This window comes from Carettochelys insculpta, chromosome 3 (assembly GCF_033958435.1).
Source record: "Carettochelys insculpta isolate YL-2023 chromosome 3, ASM3395843v1, whole genome shotgun sequence".
Lineage (NCBI taxonomy): Eukaryota > Metazoa > Chordata > Testudines > Carettochelyidae > Carettochelys > Carettochelys insculpta.
Genome location: NC_134139.1, coordinates 208,631,348 through 208,651,239, shown reverse-complemented (window position 1 = coordinate 208,651,239; position 19,892 = coordinate 208,631,348). Strand labels below are relative to the sequence as shown.

Sequence of the window (19,892 nt, the reverse complement as noted above, 5' to 3'; positions counted from 1 at the left end):
AGTACCTCACTTAGGAAGGAATAATCAGCTTCATACATATAGAGTGGGAAGCGACTGTCTAGGAAGGAGTACTGCGGAAAGGGATCTAGGGGTCATAGTGGACCACATGCTAAATGTGAGTTGTCTGGGTGATGCTGTTGCAAAAAAAAAGCAAACATGATTCTGGGATGCATTAACAGGTGTGCTGTGAGCAAGACACGGGAAGTCATTCTCCCGCTCTACTCAGTTCTCAGTTGGAGTTTTGTGTCCAGTTCTGGGCCCCACATTTCAAGAAAGAGGTGGAGAAACTGGAGAAGGTCCAGAGAAGCAACAAGAATGATTAAAGGTCTAGAGAACATGAGCTGTGAGGGAAGACTAAAAGAACTGGGCTTGTTTAGTTTGGAAAAGAGACAACTTACAGGGGACATGATAGTGGTTTTCAAGTACCTCAGAGAGGGTTACAAGGAGGAGGGAGCAAAATCGTTCTCCTTGGCCTTTTAGGATAGGCCAAGTTGCAATGGGCTTTAAACTGCAGCAAGGGAGGTTTAGATTAGATGTTAGGGGAAACTTCCTTGCCGTCAGGGTGGTTAAACACTGGAATAAATTATGTAAGGAGGTTGTGGAATCTCCATTGCTGGAGATATTTAAGACCTGGTTAGATAGACACCTATTGGGGATGGTCTATGCGGCGTTTGGTCCTGCTGAGAGGTCAGGGAACTGGAGTCGATGACCTCTTGAGGTCCCTTCCAGTTCTAGTGTTCTATGATTCTAAAGCACACTCCACACCGCATACAGTAAAGCAGCTCACACAGCAGCTCCCTCTAGGTTAGATGACCAGCAGCTTCCCTTATCAACACCCTTCTGAAAGCACTACAGAATTTAGCAACATTACCCAGTAATTAAACCTGTCACACAGGAACAGAGAGATATTTTCTACAGCCCACAGGTACAAGCCAGAAGAGGCCTGAGATTGCCCATCGCTTCCCAACATAAGCTATACACACGCCACCTCTTCCAGAAGCGGCATGGTAATGAGCCATCCAGAAGATGCTAATGAGGTGTGGATGTAAATTTCCCATGCCTCGTTAGCATATGGGCACATGATTCGGAGTCCGGAAGAAGCTCTTCCAGACTCCAAAATACAAGTGCAGACGTGCGGCCCATGATGGTTTTCCGGAAGGAAACCCTCCTCCCGGAAGCCCCTGCCTCCTTGAAATTTTGTTTTTGAGAGAATGTAAAACATTTTCAATCAACACATTTTTCTCAATGAGCCAGTAATTTTAGCAAATGAAGAAATAATTTTGGTTTTCATCAAAACACAAGAAAATAAAACAGACTTGCTTTATGAGTGGTTGTTTTTAGCAATTAACAACATAGGCTGGGTTTTTTTTCCTCAAAAGCCTGCACGTTACACAACAATTAAAAAAAAATTTCCTGAGCAGTTTTTGTTCTGTTCCTAAACAATGCCCAAGTTTGCCTTTGACATGTATACTACTGACCCCTCCATTAGTAAGCTGGGCTTTTTGCATATTCTATGATTTGGAATTAAAATCCCCAAACAAAGTATTTTAACTAAGAAAAGTACAAAAGCAGCTTTATCCCCCTACAAACTAACACTAAAATGCACTGCAGATTCTTAAAATGAGTGTAGCTTGTTCAGTCTCAGCCCAGCATGATGGGACATTTCACCTATATTTCATGCTCACATAATTAATACTGCAATCAAATATCTTTTAAATTTTCTGTTTAAATACTCTTCAACAAGAGACAATAATTCGCTGAAACAGCTCCATTAACACCCCCACACAATTACAGAAAACAGATCTCTAAAACATAGATTTTATTAAAAAGAATTCCTGTTGTCTCTTTTTAAGAACTTCACATTCTCTGCAGCTTTCCATGAATCTGTTCAATTTCTTTGTACTCATTCTGGAAGTCTGTGAGAAGAACAAGAGAGAGAAACATGGTTAGATGCCTCTTTTTTTAAAAAAAAAAGTCTGTTTCCCTTGATTTTGTAGTAAGGAAAGGGTTCTCTCCCGCCACACGAAGGAGAGAAATCAAGTTACCCTTTGTGTATCTGATTGCTTTGCTGGAGTTGGACCTTTGTGTATTCATCCCATAGAAAATAAATGCGTTGGTCTGTAGGGTGCTACAGGACTGCTTGCTTTCTGTGAAGCTATCACCCCCTCAGACTATGCCTGCACTGCAGATCATCCAGCGACCCAGGTCTCCTGCCGATGGAATAAACTGTCCACAACGAGTAGTAGTAGCTCTGCCAGGGCAGAGCATCTCCTGCTCACATAGTGGTCTCCATGTTGTCACTCGGGTGTCATGGGGGCATGAGGAGGCACCTGCTCCCCAAATGCCACGGGCAGGAGAGGCCAGGGGCCACGCAGCTGGTGGACAGAGTCTCTGGGGGTTCGGCACAGACTAGCAGAAGGGGGCCTGGCACCCGCAACAGTGATGGGAGGAGTGGAGCAACGTGGCCCATAAGAACATAAGAACATAAGAACGGCCATACTGGGTCAGACCAAAGGTCCATCGAGCCCAGCATCCCATCTGCCGATGGTGGCCAATGCCAGGTGCCCCAGAGAAGGAGAACAGAAGACAATGATCAAGTGATTTATCTCCTGCCATCCATCTCCTGCCCTTGTTCTGAAGGCTAGGGCACCATACTTTATCCCTGGCTAATAGCCATTTATGGACCTAACCTGCAAAAATTTATCAAGCTCTTTTTTAAACCCTAATAGAGTCCTGGCCTTCACAGCCTCCTCGGGCAAGGAGTTCCACAGGTTGACTGTGCGCTGTGTGAAGAAAAATTTCCTTTTATTAGTTTTGAACCTACTACCCATCAATTTCATTTGGTGTCCCCTAGTTCTTGTATTATGGGAAAAGGTAAATAATTTTTCTATATTCACTTTCTCCACACCATTCATGATTTTATATACCTCTATCATATCGCCCCTCAATCGCCTTTTTTCCAGACTGAAAAGTCCCAGTCTCTCTAGCCTCTCCCCATATGGGACCCTTTCCAAGCCCCTAATCATCTTAGTCGCCCTTTTCTGAACCTTTTCTAATGCCAATATATCTTTTTTGAGGTGAGGAGACCACATATGCACGCAGTACTCGAGATGTGGGCGTACCATAGTTTTATATAGGGGAAGTATGATATCTTTTGTCTTATTATTGATCCCTTTTTTAATAGTTCCTAACATCCTATTTGCCTTACTAACTGCCGCTGCACACTGCGTGGATGTCTTCAGAGAACTATCCACTATAACTCCAAGATCCCTTTCCTGATCTGTCGTAGCTAAATTTGACCCCATCATGTAGTACGTGTAATTTGGGTTATTTTTTCCAACATGCATTACCTTACACTTACCCACATTAAATTTCATTTGCCATTTTGCTGCCCAATCACTCAGTTTGCTGAGATCTTTTTGTAGTTCTTCACAATCCCTTTTGCTTTTGACTGTCCTGAACAACTTGGTGTCATCTGCAAACTTTGCCACCTCACTGCTTACCTCATTTTCTAGATCATTGATGAACAAGTTGAACAGGATCGGTCCCAGGACTGACCCCTGGGGAACACCACTAGTTACCCTCCTCCATTGTGAAAATTTACCATTTATTCCCACCCTTTGTCTTCTGTCTTTTAACCAATTCCCGATCCATGAAAGGACCTTTCCTCCTATCCCATGACCACCTAATTTACATAAAAGCCTTTGGTGTGGGACCGTGTCAAAGGCTTTCTGGAAATCTAGGTATATTATGTCCACTGGGTGCCCCTTGTCCCCATGTTTATTAACCCCTTCAAAGAATTCTAATAGATTAGTTAGACACGACTTCCCTCTGCAGAAACCATGCTGACTTTTGCCCAACAATTTGTGCTCTTCTATGTGCCTTGCAATTTTACTCTTTACTAGTGTTTCTACTAATTTGCCTGGTACTGATGTTAAACTTATCGGTCTATAATTGCCAGGATCTCCTCTAGAGCCTTTTTTAAATATTGGTGTTATATTGGCCGTCTTCCAGTCATTTGGTACCAAAGTGGATTTAAAGGATAGGTTACAAACCACTGTTAATAACTCCGCAATTTCACATTTGAGTTCTTTCAGAACCCTTGGGTGAATGCCGTCTGGTCCTGGAGACTTGTTACTATTCAGCTTATCAATTAATTCCAAAACCTCCTCTAATGTCACTTCAATCTGAGTGAGCTCCTCAGATTTGTCACCTAAAAAGGCTGGCTCAGATTTAGGAACCTCTGTAACATCTTCAGCCGTGAAGACTGAAGCAAAGAAATCATTTAATCGCTCCGCAATGGCACTGTCTTCCTTGATCGCTCCTTTTATATCTTTATCATCCAAGGGCCCCACTGCTTTTTTAGCAGGCTTCCTGCTTCTAATGTATTTAAAAAACATTTTATTATTGTTTTTTGAATTTTTGGCTAGCTGTTCCTCAAACTCTTTTTTGGCTTTTCTTACTACATTATGACACTTAATTTGGGAGTGTTTATGTTCCTTTCTATTTTCCTCACTAGGATTTGACTTCCACTTTTTAAAAGCTGCCCTTTTCTCTCTCACTGCCTCTTTAACATGGCTGTTTAGCCATGGTGGTTCTTTGTTAGGTCTCTTACTGTGTTTTTTTATTTGGGGTATACATTTAAGTTGGGCCTCTAGTATGGTGTCTTTAAACAGTTTCCATGCAGCTTCCAGGGATTTTAGTTTAATTACTCTACCTTTTAGTTTCTGTTTAACTAGCTTCCTCATTTTAGTGTAATTCCCCTTTTTGAAATTAAAAGCCAGCTTGCGCTGCTCTCCCCGGCCCAGCACGTGGGTGGGGAGGGGGATTGCCCCCACACTCGTCACTGGGAAGTGGAGCAATGCAGCAGGGGAGCAGAGCGAGCAGGGGCCATGTTGCTCCTCTTCCCCTGCTGACGGTGAATGCAGGGGGGCCAGACCGCTGCTGCTGGCTTCAGCCCCTGAGCCCCTGGTCATAGCATCATAGAACACTGTGACTGGAAGGGACCTCAAGAGGTCGTCAAGTCCAGGCCCCTGCCCCAATGGCAGGACCAAGCACTGTATGGACCATCCCCGACAGGTGTCTATCTCACCCGCTCTGACATATCTCCGGTGATGGAGATTCCACAACCTCCCCAGGCAATTTATTCCAGTGTTTAACCACCCTGACAATTAGGAACTTTTTCCTCATGTCCAACCTAAACCTCCCTTGCTGCAGTTTAAGCCCATTGCTCCTTGTCCAGTCCTCAGAGGTCAAGGAGAAGAATTTTTCTCTTTCCTCCTTGTAACCCTCTTTGAGGTACTTGAAAACCGCCATCATGTTCCCTCTAAGACTTTTCTAAACTAAACAAGCTCAGTTCTTTCAGTCTTCCCTCGTCGCTCACGTTCTCTCGAACTTGTATCATTTCACACCACCAGCAGACAGCAGGGGTTCACCACATGGAGTTGCTTTTTGTACTCTACCTGGCAGGGTCTCAGGCAGCTCTTCCCGGTGAGACAAGGCAAGCTTCAGCATGGTGGAAATGTCCTTCTTCAGCTTCCCCACGATGTACTCCTGCAGCAAACACAGCATGTGAGCCAGGAAGGGATCTCACAAACTTTGGCTCCTGGGAGCCAGCCCAGCTAAAGGGGAGGGAGTCAGAGTCGGCACCCTGTGGTGCAGCACCAGCTGAAGTGTCTGTTGTTCCAATCACAATCAGCCACACCTATGCAATGGCAACAATGGGTCACCCACTACCACTGCGGGCAGCAGGTGAAGGCTGTGGGGCTGCATGGGTGTAACATGGGCCCAGTTGGCCCTGCAGAGCTTTTATTGCTGGTTATGAAGGGCCGGAAGGAAAGAACCCAGCTGGACTCTCAGATCCTAAGGGTGCCACGTATCGGAGGGGGAGCCGTGTTAGTCTGGATCTGTAACAGCCACGAAGGGTCCTGTGGCACCTTATAGACTAACAGAAAAGTTTTGAGCATGAGCTTTCGTGAGCACAGACTCACTTCATCAGATGCTGGACTTGGAAATCTGCAGGGCCAGGTATAAATAAGCCAGAGCAAGGGTGGGGATAACAAGGTTAGCTCAGTCAGCAAGGGTGAGGCTTACTACCAGCAGTTGATCTGGAGGTGTGAACACCAAGGGAGGGGAAGCTGCTTCTGTATTTAGCCAGCCATTCACAGTCTTTGTTTAAGCCTGAGCTGAGGGCGTCGAATTTGCAGATGAATTGTAGCTCAGCAATGTCTCTTTGGAGTCTGGTCCTGAAGAGAAATTGCTGAGCTACAATTCGTCTGCAAATTCGATGCCCTCAGCTCTGGCTTAAACAAAGACTGTGAATGGCTGGCTAAATACAGAAGCACCTTCCCCTCTCTTGGTGTTCACACCTCCAGATCAAACTGCTGGTAGTAAGCCTCAACCTTGCTGACTGAGCTAACCTTGTTATCCCCACTCTTGCTCTGGCTTATTTATACCTGGCCCTGCAGATTTCCAAGACCAGCATCTGATGAAGTGAGTCTGTGCTCACGAAAGCTCATGCTCAAAACTTTTCTGTTAGTCTATAAAGTGCCACAGGACCCTTCGTTGCTGTTACAGATCCTAAGGGGAATGTCCAGAGCTGTGGCCCTGCGTTTGTAGGTGGAGCACACTTCCCCAGGGGCCACAGTACAAGTGATGTTCACGATGCTATTTTTACAGTTGTTTTTCAGAGTAGAACTGCCTGTTAAGGTCACACCTGAGAAAGCCGAACACAGGGAAGTGCAGGAACCTGAGTATATCTGCACAGAGCTGTATTTACATCTGCATCTCTGCCTACGAAAGCAGAAGTGCATGATCAATGAAAATGAGAAGCTAGGGGATCTAGAAAACAGAGGAAGAAAGCAACACGAGACAAGAAGAAACCTACAATCATCAGGTTAAAGGCAATAAAAAGGAGTTTGTGAACTATATTAGGCACAAACGGCACCCTATTAATGCTAAGAGTCATTATGCTCTGTAACGGTACGGCTGCCTGGGAGCAGGCCATCTCGGCGATTAAGGCTTACAAGATCTCTCTGCAGCGCACTGCTCGGAATTCAAGGACAGCAGCGGTTGCAATCCTTTCCCTAGTCACTCATCACTTCTTGGTAGGATGATCACATTGCCCTATGGCAAATAGGGGACACTGGTCTCTGGGACTGCTGTCCCATGTGAGGGCTCCTCACTGATGGGGGCTGCTGCCCCACGGTGGAGCACTGGGGATGGGGGCTCTGCAGACTCCTGAAGAGGGAGAGCAGAGGATGGGGACTCTGCAACATCCTGGCTGGAGCAGGGGTGGGCAAGAACACAGAGCAGCGGAAGGATTTAGAGACAAGAGACAGTTTCCAAGTGGAGCTGTCCAATAGATACGCACTTCTGGCAAACCTCATCCCGAAAGATGCTACCATGGAACAAATTTGGGAACACACCGAAACAGCCTGGAAAGAGACCTGTGATAAAACATTGGGAAAGGGCCAAGGTGTCACAAACAATGGATCACAGCAGAAACTCTGAGAAAAGTGACAGAAGAGCAGCGGTCAACAACAGCAAAACAAGAGCAGCCAAGGTGGAAGCTCAGAGACGCTATTCAGAAGCCAACAAAGAAGATAAAAAGGCTGTAAAATGGGACAAGAAGAACTTTGTGGAAAACCTGGAACAACAAGCCGAACAAGCTGCAGGACAGAGGAACCTGAAAGAGCTCCACAGTATCACACAGAAGCTAGCTGGGTCATGGCATACAGTGGATCAGCCACAGCAGGATAAGGAGGGGCGTGTGCTAACAAACCCAAGCGAGCAGCTCCATAGATGGAGGGAACACTTTGAAGAGCTGCCCACATGGAACCTCCGGAGTTACCACCTGCAAATATACCACAGCAGACCTACAAAAAATGGAATCAGAAAAGCCATTGCCCAGCTGGAAAGTGGAAAAACACCTGGTGCAGACAACATCCCCGCAGAAGCAATCAAGGCAGGTAGGGAGACATCAGTCAACATGATGTATAGTTTATCTGGGAAAATTTGGGACATGGAAGAGATCTCACAAGACTGGAAACATGGCTACCTTATCAAGCTCCCAGAGAAAGGCAACCTGAAGGAATGCAAGAAGTGGAGGGGCATCACGTCACTGTCTGTTCCAGGAAAGGTGTTCAATAGGAGTCTCTCGGCGAGAATGAAGACAGAAATCAATAGACAGCTCAGGGAAGAACAGGCCGGCTCCCGAAGCAAGAGATCTTGTACTGACCAAATAGCAACTCTCAGGCTGCATCTCCACTAGGAGATAAATTTGAATTTAAGGCCATTAGCTGGATACTACCATGTGACTGTCTTCACCGTAAATACCATTAGCTCGACTTAGGGAGCCCTAATATCAGTATCACAATATCATCAGTACCTGCTGGTTGCAGTGTCAAATTCAAATTTAAAAGTTTGATTAAAGACTGTTGAACTAGTGTCTGCATTTGGCCTGGCCCTGCTTGCGAGGCAGGCATTGCCGCACACTCGGCCTAGGCCCCCTTACCACTTCCTAATGACAGGAGACCTAGAGATTTTGGCACCAAAAAAGGAGAGCTGTGCACCTGCTAGCAGTCTCTAGGGACTTGAAGCAAAACCACAGCATGTCACCCAAATTGCTTCCCCTCATTGGCACGTTTCCATCACCCCATCCCTGGTGGGAGGGGGGGGGCCCTCAGGGGTATATAAGACCCCGCCCAACCGGGACTCAGGGAGGTAAAGTGCACGCATTTCCCCACGCCAGTTGATGGACTGATCACCCGATTAACCACCTTCCCTGGTGCACCAGGCGTAACTAAGGCCTTGGCATTCGTATCTGCTGCATATAATATGTTACTTCTCACGTTCATAGGAACTGAAAGTATTCAACTGTAAGTATAAGCAAGCACAGATTATTCTGTAAAAGGTACAGTTTATTAAATAAGTTGAAACAGTTCAATAAAGTTACCTTGTTTAATCATTAAGAAATACTAGGAATTTTATTACCTCTAAAAATTAATTTATAAGGGTTTAATGAATAACACAAACCCCAATCCCTGGGTCATTTGAACAAATGATTGGGACCTGGAAACCCCTCAGGGAGTGGTGGTTTTTCTAGTGGGTGTGATTTTATTCATTCTGTTAATCATTTGTTGGAAACCTCGATTATAAGATACAGACCCCTCCCATACCGGCTTTCCTCCCGAGGACCGCCCGAACACTAGGGGGTGCTACAAAGACCGGTGTGGAAGCGCCACGTCTTAAAACAGAATTTATTAGCCTTGAGCTACACAAACCTCTGTAACCCACAATGACCACAATGCTCCCCTCTGGCTGCTGCCCTCCCGGTGCGCAGGAATTCGGTAACAGGAAGACCCTGAATTTCAAATCAGGACCAGGAAGCCTGTGGCTGTGGGGTCATGTTTGCATGAGAGCCTGAGAAACGTCCTTCTTTGCTATTAGCGCTGTCAGCGCATCTACCCGTTACAAACGTCCCCTGCAGGGAGTTCGTGGGTCTGTCTACACTTGGTATGTTTTTCTGCACTGCCTGCGGCAGCCAGGCTGTTGCGGGGGTTGTACTTGCAGAAGAGGCTGAGAAACTTCTTCTCAGCAGTTTAAAGCTTGTGTGTGACCCCTCTCCCCCACAGGCACCATATAGCCAGGGTCCTTCCCATGCTCTGCCTCATCACGTGGGTAGCCCCCAACCCAATGAAAGGCTGTGCCTGCAGTTCAGTGCTGAGCATGCTGCCAGGGAGCCCCAGGTCCTGGCTTGCATGAGGTTAGGGCTCCAAGGGTGGGAAAGAATTTTGGGGGTTTGCAGCCACCAAGGGGGAAGTCTCCTCCAGTGGCTAAGATATTCTGGCGACTACTTCAGCCCATTGCTGCCCATTGCCCATTGCACTTGCTCCTTTTTGCAAAATCTTTGATATTTCAGTTATAAAATCTTTTTCCTAACCTCTCCTATCATCCTTCTTCATGCTTTGACCTTCCCCTAAAAACACAGGGAAGAGAGGATGGAGACCAGCTGAGATTCCTGTTCCCGTTGTAAGTTCAGTGGATGAGATTTCACTGCCGTCCCCCGTGTTGGCAATGTCTGTGTAGTGAAGAGGGAAGACGAATCTTCTAACTTTGCCCCCCTTCACACAGAGAAGAGAGGCTGGAGGGCCTGTTGAGACTACAGATTGTCTGTGTGTTACTTTCAGGGATCAGATGCAATCAAGGGAGAGGGAACAGCCAGTTGAGAACACAGGCTGTGCATAGAAGCTGTATAATGAACAGGGAAGCCAAACACCCTCCCCTCAGCAACTCTCTTTTTTCAAAAACTTTACTATCAACTCTTTCTTCAAGCTTTTCATTGTCCCTGTGTTACTTTCAGTGATCGGATGCAATCACGGGAGGGGGGACAGTCAGTGGATAGCCAGCTGAGAAGACACTCACCGGCTCATTTTTATAAAATCCTGGATAATTCAGTTACAGAAGAAAGAGATTTCTGTTAACTTTGCCATCTTTGTTCTACTTTTCCTTCCTTCCCACTGGAAAAATGGGCATTTGCTTACCACGGGAGGGCAATGAGGACAATGCAATGCGGGAAGATGATCTCAAAGACCAGCGAGCATACCCAGAATGCTGTGGGGACGAGGGAACTGTGGGATAGGTTCCCACAATGCACGAGTGCAAGAGTCAGTGTTTGCCAATGGAGTGTGGCAGCAATAAGTCGACTTTGTGAGGAGCACGTGGGGAGTTGAGCGTAGTCAAAATCAAACTTATAAATTCCAGAGTTACAAAATTGATATTAATAAATTTGACTTTTATCTCGTAGTGTAGATGCAGCCTCAGAGTGATCATAGAATAGTTGCTCGAGTGGAGCTTCCCCATGTACATAACCTCCACAGACTTTGAGAAAGCCTTTGACAGCGTTGTTAGAGACACTTTGTGGAAACTGCTGCAACATCATGGCGTCCCATCCAAAATTATCGACTTGATTTGCTCAACGTACAACCCCCTCGACACGCCAAGTTGCTCACAACGATGTCGTGACAGAAACCTTCAGCATACTCTGAGGAGCACAACAAGGGTGTCTATTGTCACCTTTCCTGCTCTTGATCACAATGGACTGGATTATGAACAAGACAACAGATGGCCATCAACAAGGCATTGAGTGGACACTTTTCAAACAGCTACAGGAGTTTGATTTTGCTGATCATGTCACCCTCCTTTCACAACGACATGAAAGTGTGAAAGAAAAGGTCACAACACTAGACAGAACTGCCTCAGTGACTGGACTGAGCATTAACATGGGAAAGACCAACACAATGAGGATCAAACAATCCAACAACACCACCATCACACTGGGAGGGGGTCAACTGCTCCACATTTTCCAGGTCATCTACTTGGGGAGTATTAGGTGAGGAAGAGATGGAGGAACAGATAAGGATATCAGTGCCAGGATAGGGAAAGCAACAGCTGCTTTCAAGACTCTCCATCCCATATGTAGTTCACAAATAATATCTGTAAAGACAAAACTGCGGATCTCCAACACAAATGTGAAGTGTGCGCTCTTGTATGAATGTGAGACCTGGCGTGCTAAAAAGTTTTCTACTCACAAGCTATGGACATTCATAAAGAGATGCCTGAGGTGCATCCTTCACATACAGTGGCAAGGCTTGGTCGCAACTGAGGAGCTTTGGAACAGAGCAGGACAAGAACCAATTGACGTTGAAATGAAGAGAAGAAAGTGGGGATGGCCAGGCCACGCTCTCAGAAAACCATCATCCAGCACAGTCTGTCGAGCTTTCATATGGAACCCGCAAGGAAAACACAAAAGACCTCGGACAACATGGAGAAGGTCTACTGAGAATCAAGAACAACCACCGGGGCACTCCTGGAGCCAGCTAGAAGTTTTCTCCCGAGACAGATGAAGTGGAGGAGACTTGTAGATGACCTGTGCTCCACACAGAGTACAAGGGTTAAGAAGTCGTGCAGCGCAATGAACACTCTCCACAAGCCATGTCAAGCTACATTCCCAGGGTACCTCTGAGCACGCCTGCCCTTCGGTGAATCCCACTATTTGTTTGCTGGACTTGGGAAGATGCAAACAAGCAGCGTGCTGTTGCTCTCTGTTTTTACAGATGCAAATGCGGTGGGGCCTTCTGTGAGTGTAAAGGGTTGTTAAACCAACTGCGTGTGCCTCTGGCTGGGTGTAAGGAGACACAGGGCAAGGCTCTTGGGTGGAGGGTGCTCAGCGCTGGCTGGGGGGCAGGGGTGCAGTGCAGTCACACTCTGGGTAGTGCTGAGGGCTGGCTACCCTCAGCCCCGCCTCTTCTGCCTGAGGCCCTGCCCTTTCTGGGAGCACAGAGCTGGTCCCTCCTCTCCTTGCCTGGGGTCCCAGCAACTCTGCTGACTGGCTGCTGTTCTGTCCCATGCAGGAGGCCAGAGCGCTGGTCATGGGTGTCAGTCCCACCCAGGGGCTCTGGATTGTTTATTCACCTGGCTCTGCCCTGGGGACCAGAGCCCCCATTGCTGCAACTCCCTGAATTAGCCAGCAACTGGGTGAGGGGGTATTACGACCCATCATTGGGCCAGCAGGGGCTTGGACACAGGCCCCCATCACAGTCCCCAACAAATGGGAGTCAGTAGTTGTTCAGTGTTGCTGGACTGGCTGCATCAGCCCTCTGTTATCCTCCCCATGATCAGGGTCAGAATGACAGACCCACGACTGCCCGATTGGCTGCCCCACGGAAGGGAGCTGTCTCATACTCCATTTAAATACCGGCCCAGCAGTGGCTCCCTCACCATCTTCTGGGACTTCCCCCGTGTTCCAACATGAAGTGTTCAGCTGGCCGCTTAGCTGACTCTTTTAATACTCTTGGTACAAAGTCTGACTTTAGCAGCCAGTGGAACAAAGAGAGGCTGATTGTCACAAGACAGGAGTAGCTCCTGCGTTTTTCACCAGATCAAAACAGAACTATTTATTGAGCCCCACCGCCTTTCCCGCCTTAATATTGGTCATTGTATCACTTCCCTCTAGTTGTCTCGTACTTGTAAGGCCTGTGGGAGGGGTCTGTCCTGTGGTTCTGTGTTCAGAGAGCGCTAAGAGCGGCTTGGTCCCTTCCGGGGGCTCCTTAATACTATGGTTACACAAACACTAAATACGAGGCTGCAAACATGCACGTACTTCCCTCTAAGCAGATGTGTGGTTCCAGGGAGTCACTGGTCCTGCTCGGGTGCGTTTGCAAGATCGAGGCCTTAAAGGGCACCATGAAAATCAATCATGGTGGGTCAGCTCTAGGCAAGAATTAAATATCGCACAGAGCACACGGGTATCTTTGGCCTAATCTCTGGCTGGGTAGCTTGCTTGGGGTTCTCCCTCTGGACATGGGGTGTTCCCAGACGCCCCCACCCACACCCATAAGTACAGCCCCACCGAGCAGGGGGAAATGTCCCTCACCTTCAGTTCCTGCAGCTGCAGCGTCATCTTCTGCTTTGCCTCTTCAAACATCCCATTGTCCGTCTCCTTCTCAATGTTCTCCCTGAGGATATTTTGCATCTTCTGCAAGGATCCCGTGCCCTTTACCTGAGCTGCCTCTGTGGGAAATTAGGAGGGGTCACGGTGATAGACAAGGCTGGGAAAAAGTGAGGGAGATGTGCTGGGGGTGGGGGTGGTGAGGACTGAACACTTCAGCAGTGACGACACTACTGGAATAGGGCACCTCGTTGCTCTTTGGTGACAACGGCCTTAGTGCCTCAGACAGAAGCCAGGTTGGGTGTCCCAGAGGCTGAAGCTCTACCATATTGTTCAGTGCTAAGAGCCCCTCCATGCCCTCACATGCCCCAGCCCAGAACGGGCACCGCAGAGAGGGAAAATCCCAACCCCCTTGGTCTAAGACTCTTTCCCATCCTATTCCTGTTCTTTATGCAGGGAACAGGTCCCTTCTCCCACACATCTTCAGGCCTTCCGGAGCCCCTTCAGAAGGGTCTCAAACTGGCCCCCTGCTGCCCAACCCAAACAGGGACCCACCCCATCCCTCCCCACCCTCTGGCCCCTCCCCCCATGGCACGTAGTGACACGGTTGGATTCTGAGGTGAACATCGTTGTGACCATTGTTCTATGGTGGCACCAAATCCTGGCCTCAGAAGGCCAAGTGAGGTGTCTATTGAAAGCTGATGATTGGCCGATTCTCTCTATGCTGCTCATAGGCATGTATGAGTTTTGTATGTGAAGTTATGAGTATTGGCCCTGCACTTGTATTTCACATGTTTGTTTCTGGGAGATATCAGCCGGGGGTCTGGCCAACCTAGTGTGAAAAGGTTGCTAGTCGAGTGAATTGGAGTACTCAGCTGACAGAAGACCTTAAGGGGTGCCAAGCCACGCCTGAGGAACTTTACTGTCGGTGTGAATATTCAGACCAGTATGGAAGCTGCAGCCGAAGAAAGGACTGAGAAAGGCATGTCACAAACTCCATCCTGGGCATTTTGTCACACAGGGAGAACAATGGAATTCCCTCCACATGGGCCAGGTTCGAAAAGAGGCCCTGGGCGTTCCTCCGCTTGTCTTCATTCCAGCGCCTCACTTCAGGAGCATGTTTGCTCTGAATTGAACCTGAGGGGACTGATGACCCATCCTAACAAAGGGTGCCTTCCAGGGACACATAAGACAGCAGATTATTTCACCTCTGCTACAAGCCTGCGCTGAAAACTTTGCTTTGGTGTATGTAACTTCATTCCTTTAGTAACAAGCAGTTATGTAGCACCTCTAAGAACTTCTTGTTATTTGTGAAGCTACAGACTTAACATGGCTCTTCCTCTGATTTTATGTGGCCGGGCTCTGTGCTCCCCTCGGGAAGTTGGCAGGGGTGTTGCCCGACAGAAGGCGCTAGCTGTGACAGAAGATCTGTGGAGACTTTGGCCATTTTGTCTGTAGTTCCAAAGGAGAGAGAAGCAACCCAGCACATATGAGCCTTCCTCAGGCAGGGGGCTCTGGCCTGCTTTTCTGAGTACAGATAGCCCCAAGGGATGCCCAGGGAAGAGCCTAACAGGGCCAGGCCAAGGAAGCATTGTTTAAAAAGCAGAAGTTAAATTCAATTGAAAAAAATAGAAAGGAGCATAAACTCTGCCAACTTAGGTGTACAAATATAATAAGGAAGGCCAAAACGGAGTTTGAAGAACAGCTGACCAAGAACTCAAAAAGTAATGTTTTTAAGTACATCCGAAACAGGAAGCTGCAAACCAGCCAGAGGGGCCACTGGATGATCGAGATGCTAAAGAAGAACTCGAGGACGATAATGACACTGCTGAGAAGCTAAATAAATGCTTCGCTTCAGTCTTCACAACTGAGGATGTTTGGGAGACTCCCAAACCTAGCCATCCTTTGTAGGTGACACAGCCAAGGAATTGTCCCAGACTAAGGTGTCGTTAGAGGTGGTTTTGGCACAAACTGATAAATTTAACAGTAACAAGTCACCGGGATCAGATGACATTCACCCAAGAGTTCTGAAAGAACTCAAATGTGAAATTGCAGAATTATTAACTGTGATTTGTAACCTATCCTTTAAATCAGCTTCCGCAACTGATGACTGGAAGACAGATAATGTGATGCCAATAATTAAAAAGGGCTCTAGAGGTGATCATGGCAATTACAGATCTGTAAGTCTAATATGTATGCACCCATGTAGGACAGTACGAAGGAAGAGATTGGGCTATTCTATAAAGACTTGACAAAGACACTGGAGGAGATACGGAAGAGAGATGTGTTGACCATCGGAGGAGATTGGAACATGAAGGTCAGCACAGATAATGATGGTTGGGTGAGAGTCATGGGAAGGTTTGGATACACAGAAAGAAACGAACGAGGTGAGAAACTACTAGAGTTTGCTATGGAGCATGAGCTGATGATCTGCAACATGAGATTCCAACAAAAGGACTGTAGAAAGTGGATCTGGCGATCGAATAATGGGAAGTCCAAGAATATGACAGCTATGATCTTGATAAAGAAGATGGATAACATCAGTACAGCAGTGCTGAATTTTCTCAGGAGCATATATAGACTAGGACCACAGTCTAGCTATCGCAAACATCAAGGTGAAACTCAAGAGAAAGTGTCAGGCACAGTTCAAGAAACAAAGCAACGTGGTGAGGCTAGGGGAGGAAGAAATAGGGAATGTGTACAGAGCAGTGCTCAAAGAGAAGATTGGGAATGTGGGCACAGAGAAAGACCCAGATTAGAGAGTTGAAGGGATAGCCATGGTGACGGAAGAGGCAATTGAGCAGATGGTTCCAGAAGAAGACAAGATCAATAAGAAGTGGGTTACACAGGAGACGCTGAAGTTGGTCCAAGGGAAGAGAGCATTACAGATCAGAAGGGATGTTTCCGAGAGGGCAGAACAGCAGTAGAGTAAAGCCCTGACTTATGTGTAGGTTGCTTTCCTGGGCAACCACACATAAGTCGAATTTCAAGCATGTCGGGATGGGGTGGGGGAGGACCCCTGCCACCTTTGGGTCCCCCGATCCTGGCTGTGCTTGGCTCCCAGCTCCCCTCCGCTTGCGTGAGCTGGGACACTGACCAATGCTGCTGCACTGGTTGGTTTCCTGGCTCCCAGGAGTGGCAGGGAGCTGTGAGCCATGTGGCAGTGCTAGTCAATTTCCCAGTTTCTGCAAGCAGAGGGGAGCTGGGAGCCAGGCTGCCACTTGGTGCCCGGCTCCCCCCAGCTCACAATTTTGACTTGCATTATTACAAGAAACGCAAGTCAAAATTGTGTAAGTCGGGGTCTACTGTATAGAATTAAGTGCAAAGAGGTAAGGAAAGTGGCCAAATGGATAGGACAAAATGATTAGAGGAGCAGTGTAAAGATATAGAGAGGTATTATGGCGAGCTGAAGACCAGGGAGGTGTACAAAACGATTATAAATGTTAATAGCAAGTGGCAGCTGAAGCAGATGGCGATCAAAGATGAGAACAATGAGGTGTTTGTGAACAAGGAGAAGGTTGTGCAACAATAGACAAGATATTTCACAGATCTGTACGAAGCACAGTTGGACCCAAGTGTCTCAGAGAGACTGACTGAAGAACTGAAAGAGAAATCTCCACTGAGCCTTGAGAGCAAGACCAATATTTTGAAGGAGGAAGTAGAAAGAGCAGTGAAATGACCAAAGAATAACAAAAGCCCTGGAAATGATAAGACCATGGAAGAGATGATCAAATACGATGTAGAAAGTATGGTTCAGGAAATACACCGACTATGTAATATAGCATGGAAAGAAGGGAAGGCACCTAACGAATGGACAAGATCTGTTCTACTGGCAATACACAACAAAGGAAGTGCATTGGAATGCAAGAACTATAGAACGAGTCATCTAGACAAGGTGCTGATGATGATAGTGACAGAGAGACGGCGATCGCAGATGGAAGAACATCTAGGGTGTGTCTACACTTGCATTCCTCTTTCGAAAGAGGTCTGCAAATGAGGCAAATCAAAAATGCAAATGAGGTATAAAGTTGCCTGTTCAGCACCTCATTTGCATATTCTAATTTCAAAAGAGCTACTTACGAAAGAAGAAAGCCAGTGTAGACGCTGCTCTTTCGAAAGCAAACCCATCTTCGAAAGAATCCTTCTTCCCTTTGTTTAATGGGAAGAAGGATTCTTTCGAAGATGGGGTTTGCTTTCAAAAGAGAAGTGTCTACACTGGCTTTCTTCTTTCGAAAGAAGCTCTTTTGAAATTAGAATATGCAAACAAGGTGTTGAATATGCAAATTTATACTTTATTTGCTTTTTTTGATTTGCCTCATTTGCATACCTCTTTTGAAAGAGGAATGCAAGTGTAGACACACTCGTATTGGCACTAAGGTTGCGTCTACACTAGGAGATAAATTCAATATTTAATACATTCAGATATTTAACTTTGATGTTATGAATTCGAATAAAGTGTCTCCAAAGCTTCTTGAAATTCAACCCACCTTTTTTCTGTGTCAAATCTCTATGTCCCCATTGCCCTGTGCAAGCTCAACAGCGTGAGCAGTGGACTGTGGATGCCTAGCACACAATGCCTTAGCCTTGGTTGCTTGTGCGTGTTTCATGTTAGAATGCCAGAATTCCAAGCACTGTCCCAGCTGTTGATAATAGCAGCAGGTCTGTGGCACTGCTCCTGAGAGCTGGTTGGCTTCCCAGACTTTTTGATAGGCCTGCTGGAGTTCTTTCACCATTTTCTGTCTCATCTCTGTCTGGTTTGTAATTGTTCCCATCTGCTATTAATTAATTTTGCTAGGTGTAAATCAGCTAAAGTGGAGGGTTATGATTGGCTCGGTAATTCTGTTACAATAGGCTAGAGCTAGTTAGTAAAATTATACCAAAATAACTGGTCAAGGTAGAGCTAAGCGGGACTCAAGTTTCACTACTTAAACTGGGAAAGCCGTCCAGTAGCATTTTACAGACTAACAAAATAATTTATTGGGTGCTGAGCTTTTGTGGGACAGACCCACTTCTTCAGATCATAGCCAGACAATCTGTCCCACGAAAGCTCATCACGCAATAAATTATTTGTTAGTCCTGAAAGTGCTACTGGACGGCTGGTTTGTTTTCATAGTATACAGACTAGCATGGCTCCCTCTCTGTTACTACTTAAACTGGGGTCCATGAAGCAAAACAGCAGGAAGAAGGAAGGAAGGAAAAAAGAACACCTTAAGGGAAGAATCGGGGGGGGAAGCTCATCCCTAGGATCAGCACTGCCAGACTCTGAGGTGCAGCAACCAGCATCCAGAGAATGACTTTGTCTGTCCCAACAGGGGAAGCTCCCCTGCCGGCCTTATCATGACTGGTGAGCATGACACTGAGTGCTTAGCATGTATTTTGCTCTCTTGGTAACTGAAAATCAATAGAGAATAAGAATATTACTGTGTAAGGCTCTTTCAGTGACACAGATCCTACAGACCTGCAGGGAATTATGCCCTGAGCCCTAGGAACTGGGTATGTGTTGGAGTTTAAATTAACAGGGTCACACCTTGAGCCCTCAGGATTGGGTAAAGGGTGTGTGTCCCTGAAGTGTGGAAGGGATAAAGAAATTTGCGCAGGTAACACACAAGCATGAGGACAATGGGTATCTAGTTGATACAGCATATACAGATTTCCAGAAAGCCTTTGAAAAGATCCCTCACCAAAGGCTCTGAAGAAAGTTGTCATGGGATACGAGGGAAGGGCCTCTCATGGACTAATGACTGGCTAAAAGCCAGGAAATGAAGGGTAGGAGTCAATCGTAAGCTTTCTGAATGGACAGCGGTAACAAGTGGTGTCCCCTGAGGGCCTGTACTGGGACCAATCCTATTCAAACTACTTATAAATGATCTGGAAAAAGGCATCGTCGAGCACTGACTTTCCTGACAAACTCAGCTTGGTTGTCCCTTCCTTGATGCCCTATTCCCTTGCAAAGTCTTTTCTCCCTAATTCTTTCCAGCCCTTTCATCATGTGACTCGTACTCCTGGGTCAGGAATAATGACATACATGTACATCCCCTTTATGCCTGACAATAGAGACCGATGTGCTCTTCCTTCCCCTGATGGTTTTCCAGTTCGGAGGATGAAGTTGAAGAAGCTGGTTCATCACCGCCCACTCCCTCATGGCCTGAGCATGCCAGAGAACAAACCAACTCCACAAAGCACTGGAAATGTAGCACTTCAAAGACTAACAACGTGATTTATTTGGTGTTGAGCTTTCGTGAGACAGAGCCACTTCAATCAGAATAAATATGTGGACAAAGCTGGCAGCAGGATTTGTTGCAAGGAAAAGTTCTAGGATTAGCATTACTCTGGTGTAGCCTGCTCTGATCCTAATGACAGACTGAAAACTTCAAGACCTCTACCAGGCATTTATAAAACTTAATTACCCACCACGAAACGTAAAACAAGAGATTGACAGGGC

At 46.7% G+C, this 19,892-nt stretch overlaps 1 protein-coding gene across 3 annotated transcripts in view; it reads right to left on the bottom strand.

The window, feature by feature from the left end:
* Positions 1 to 1,028: 1,028 nt before the first annotated feature.
* NUGGC (nuclear GTPase, germinal center associated) overlaps positions 1,029 to 19,892 on the bottom strand; it is a 76,171-nt gene continuing 57,307 nt past the window's right edge. For all 3 annotated transcript variants that reach the window (XM_074989066.1, XM_074989069.1, XM_074989067.1), the window contains 3 exons: positions 13,436 to 13,572; positions 5,463 to 5,553; positions 1,029 to 1,916 (listed from right to left, as the gene is read on the bottom strand). In XM_074989066.1, coding sequence (XP_074845167.1) covers positions 1,858 to 1,916; positions 5,463 to 5,553; positions 13,436 to 13,572 — 287 coding nt within the window. In that variant the 3' untranslated portion in view covers positions 1,029 to 1,857. The remainder of the gene's footprint in view (positions 1,917 to 5,462; positions 5,554 to 13,435; positions 13,573 to 19,892) is intronic.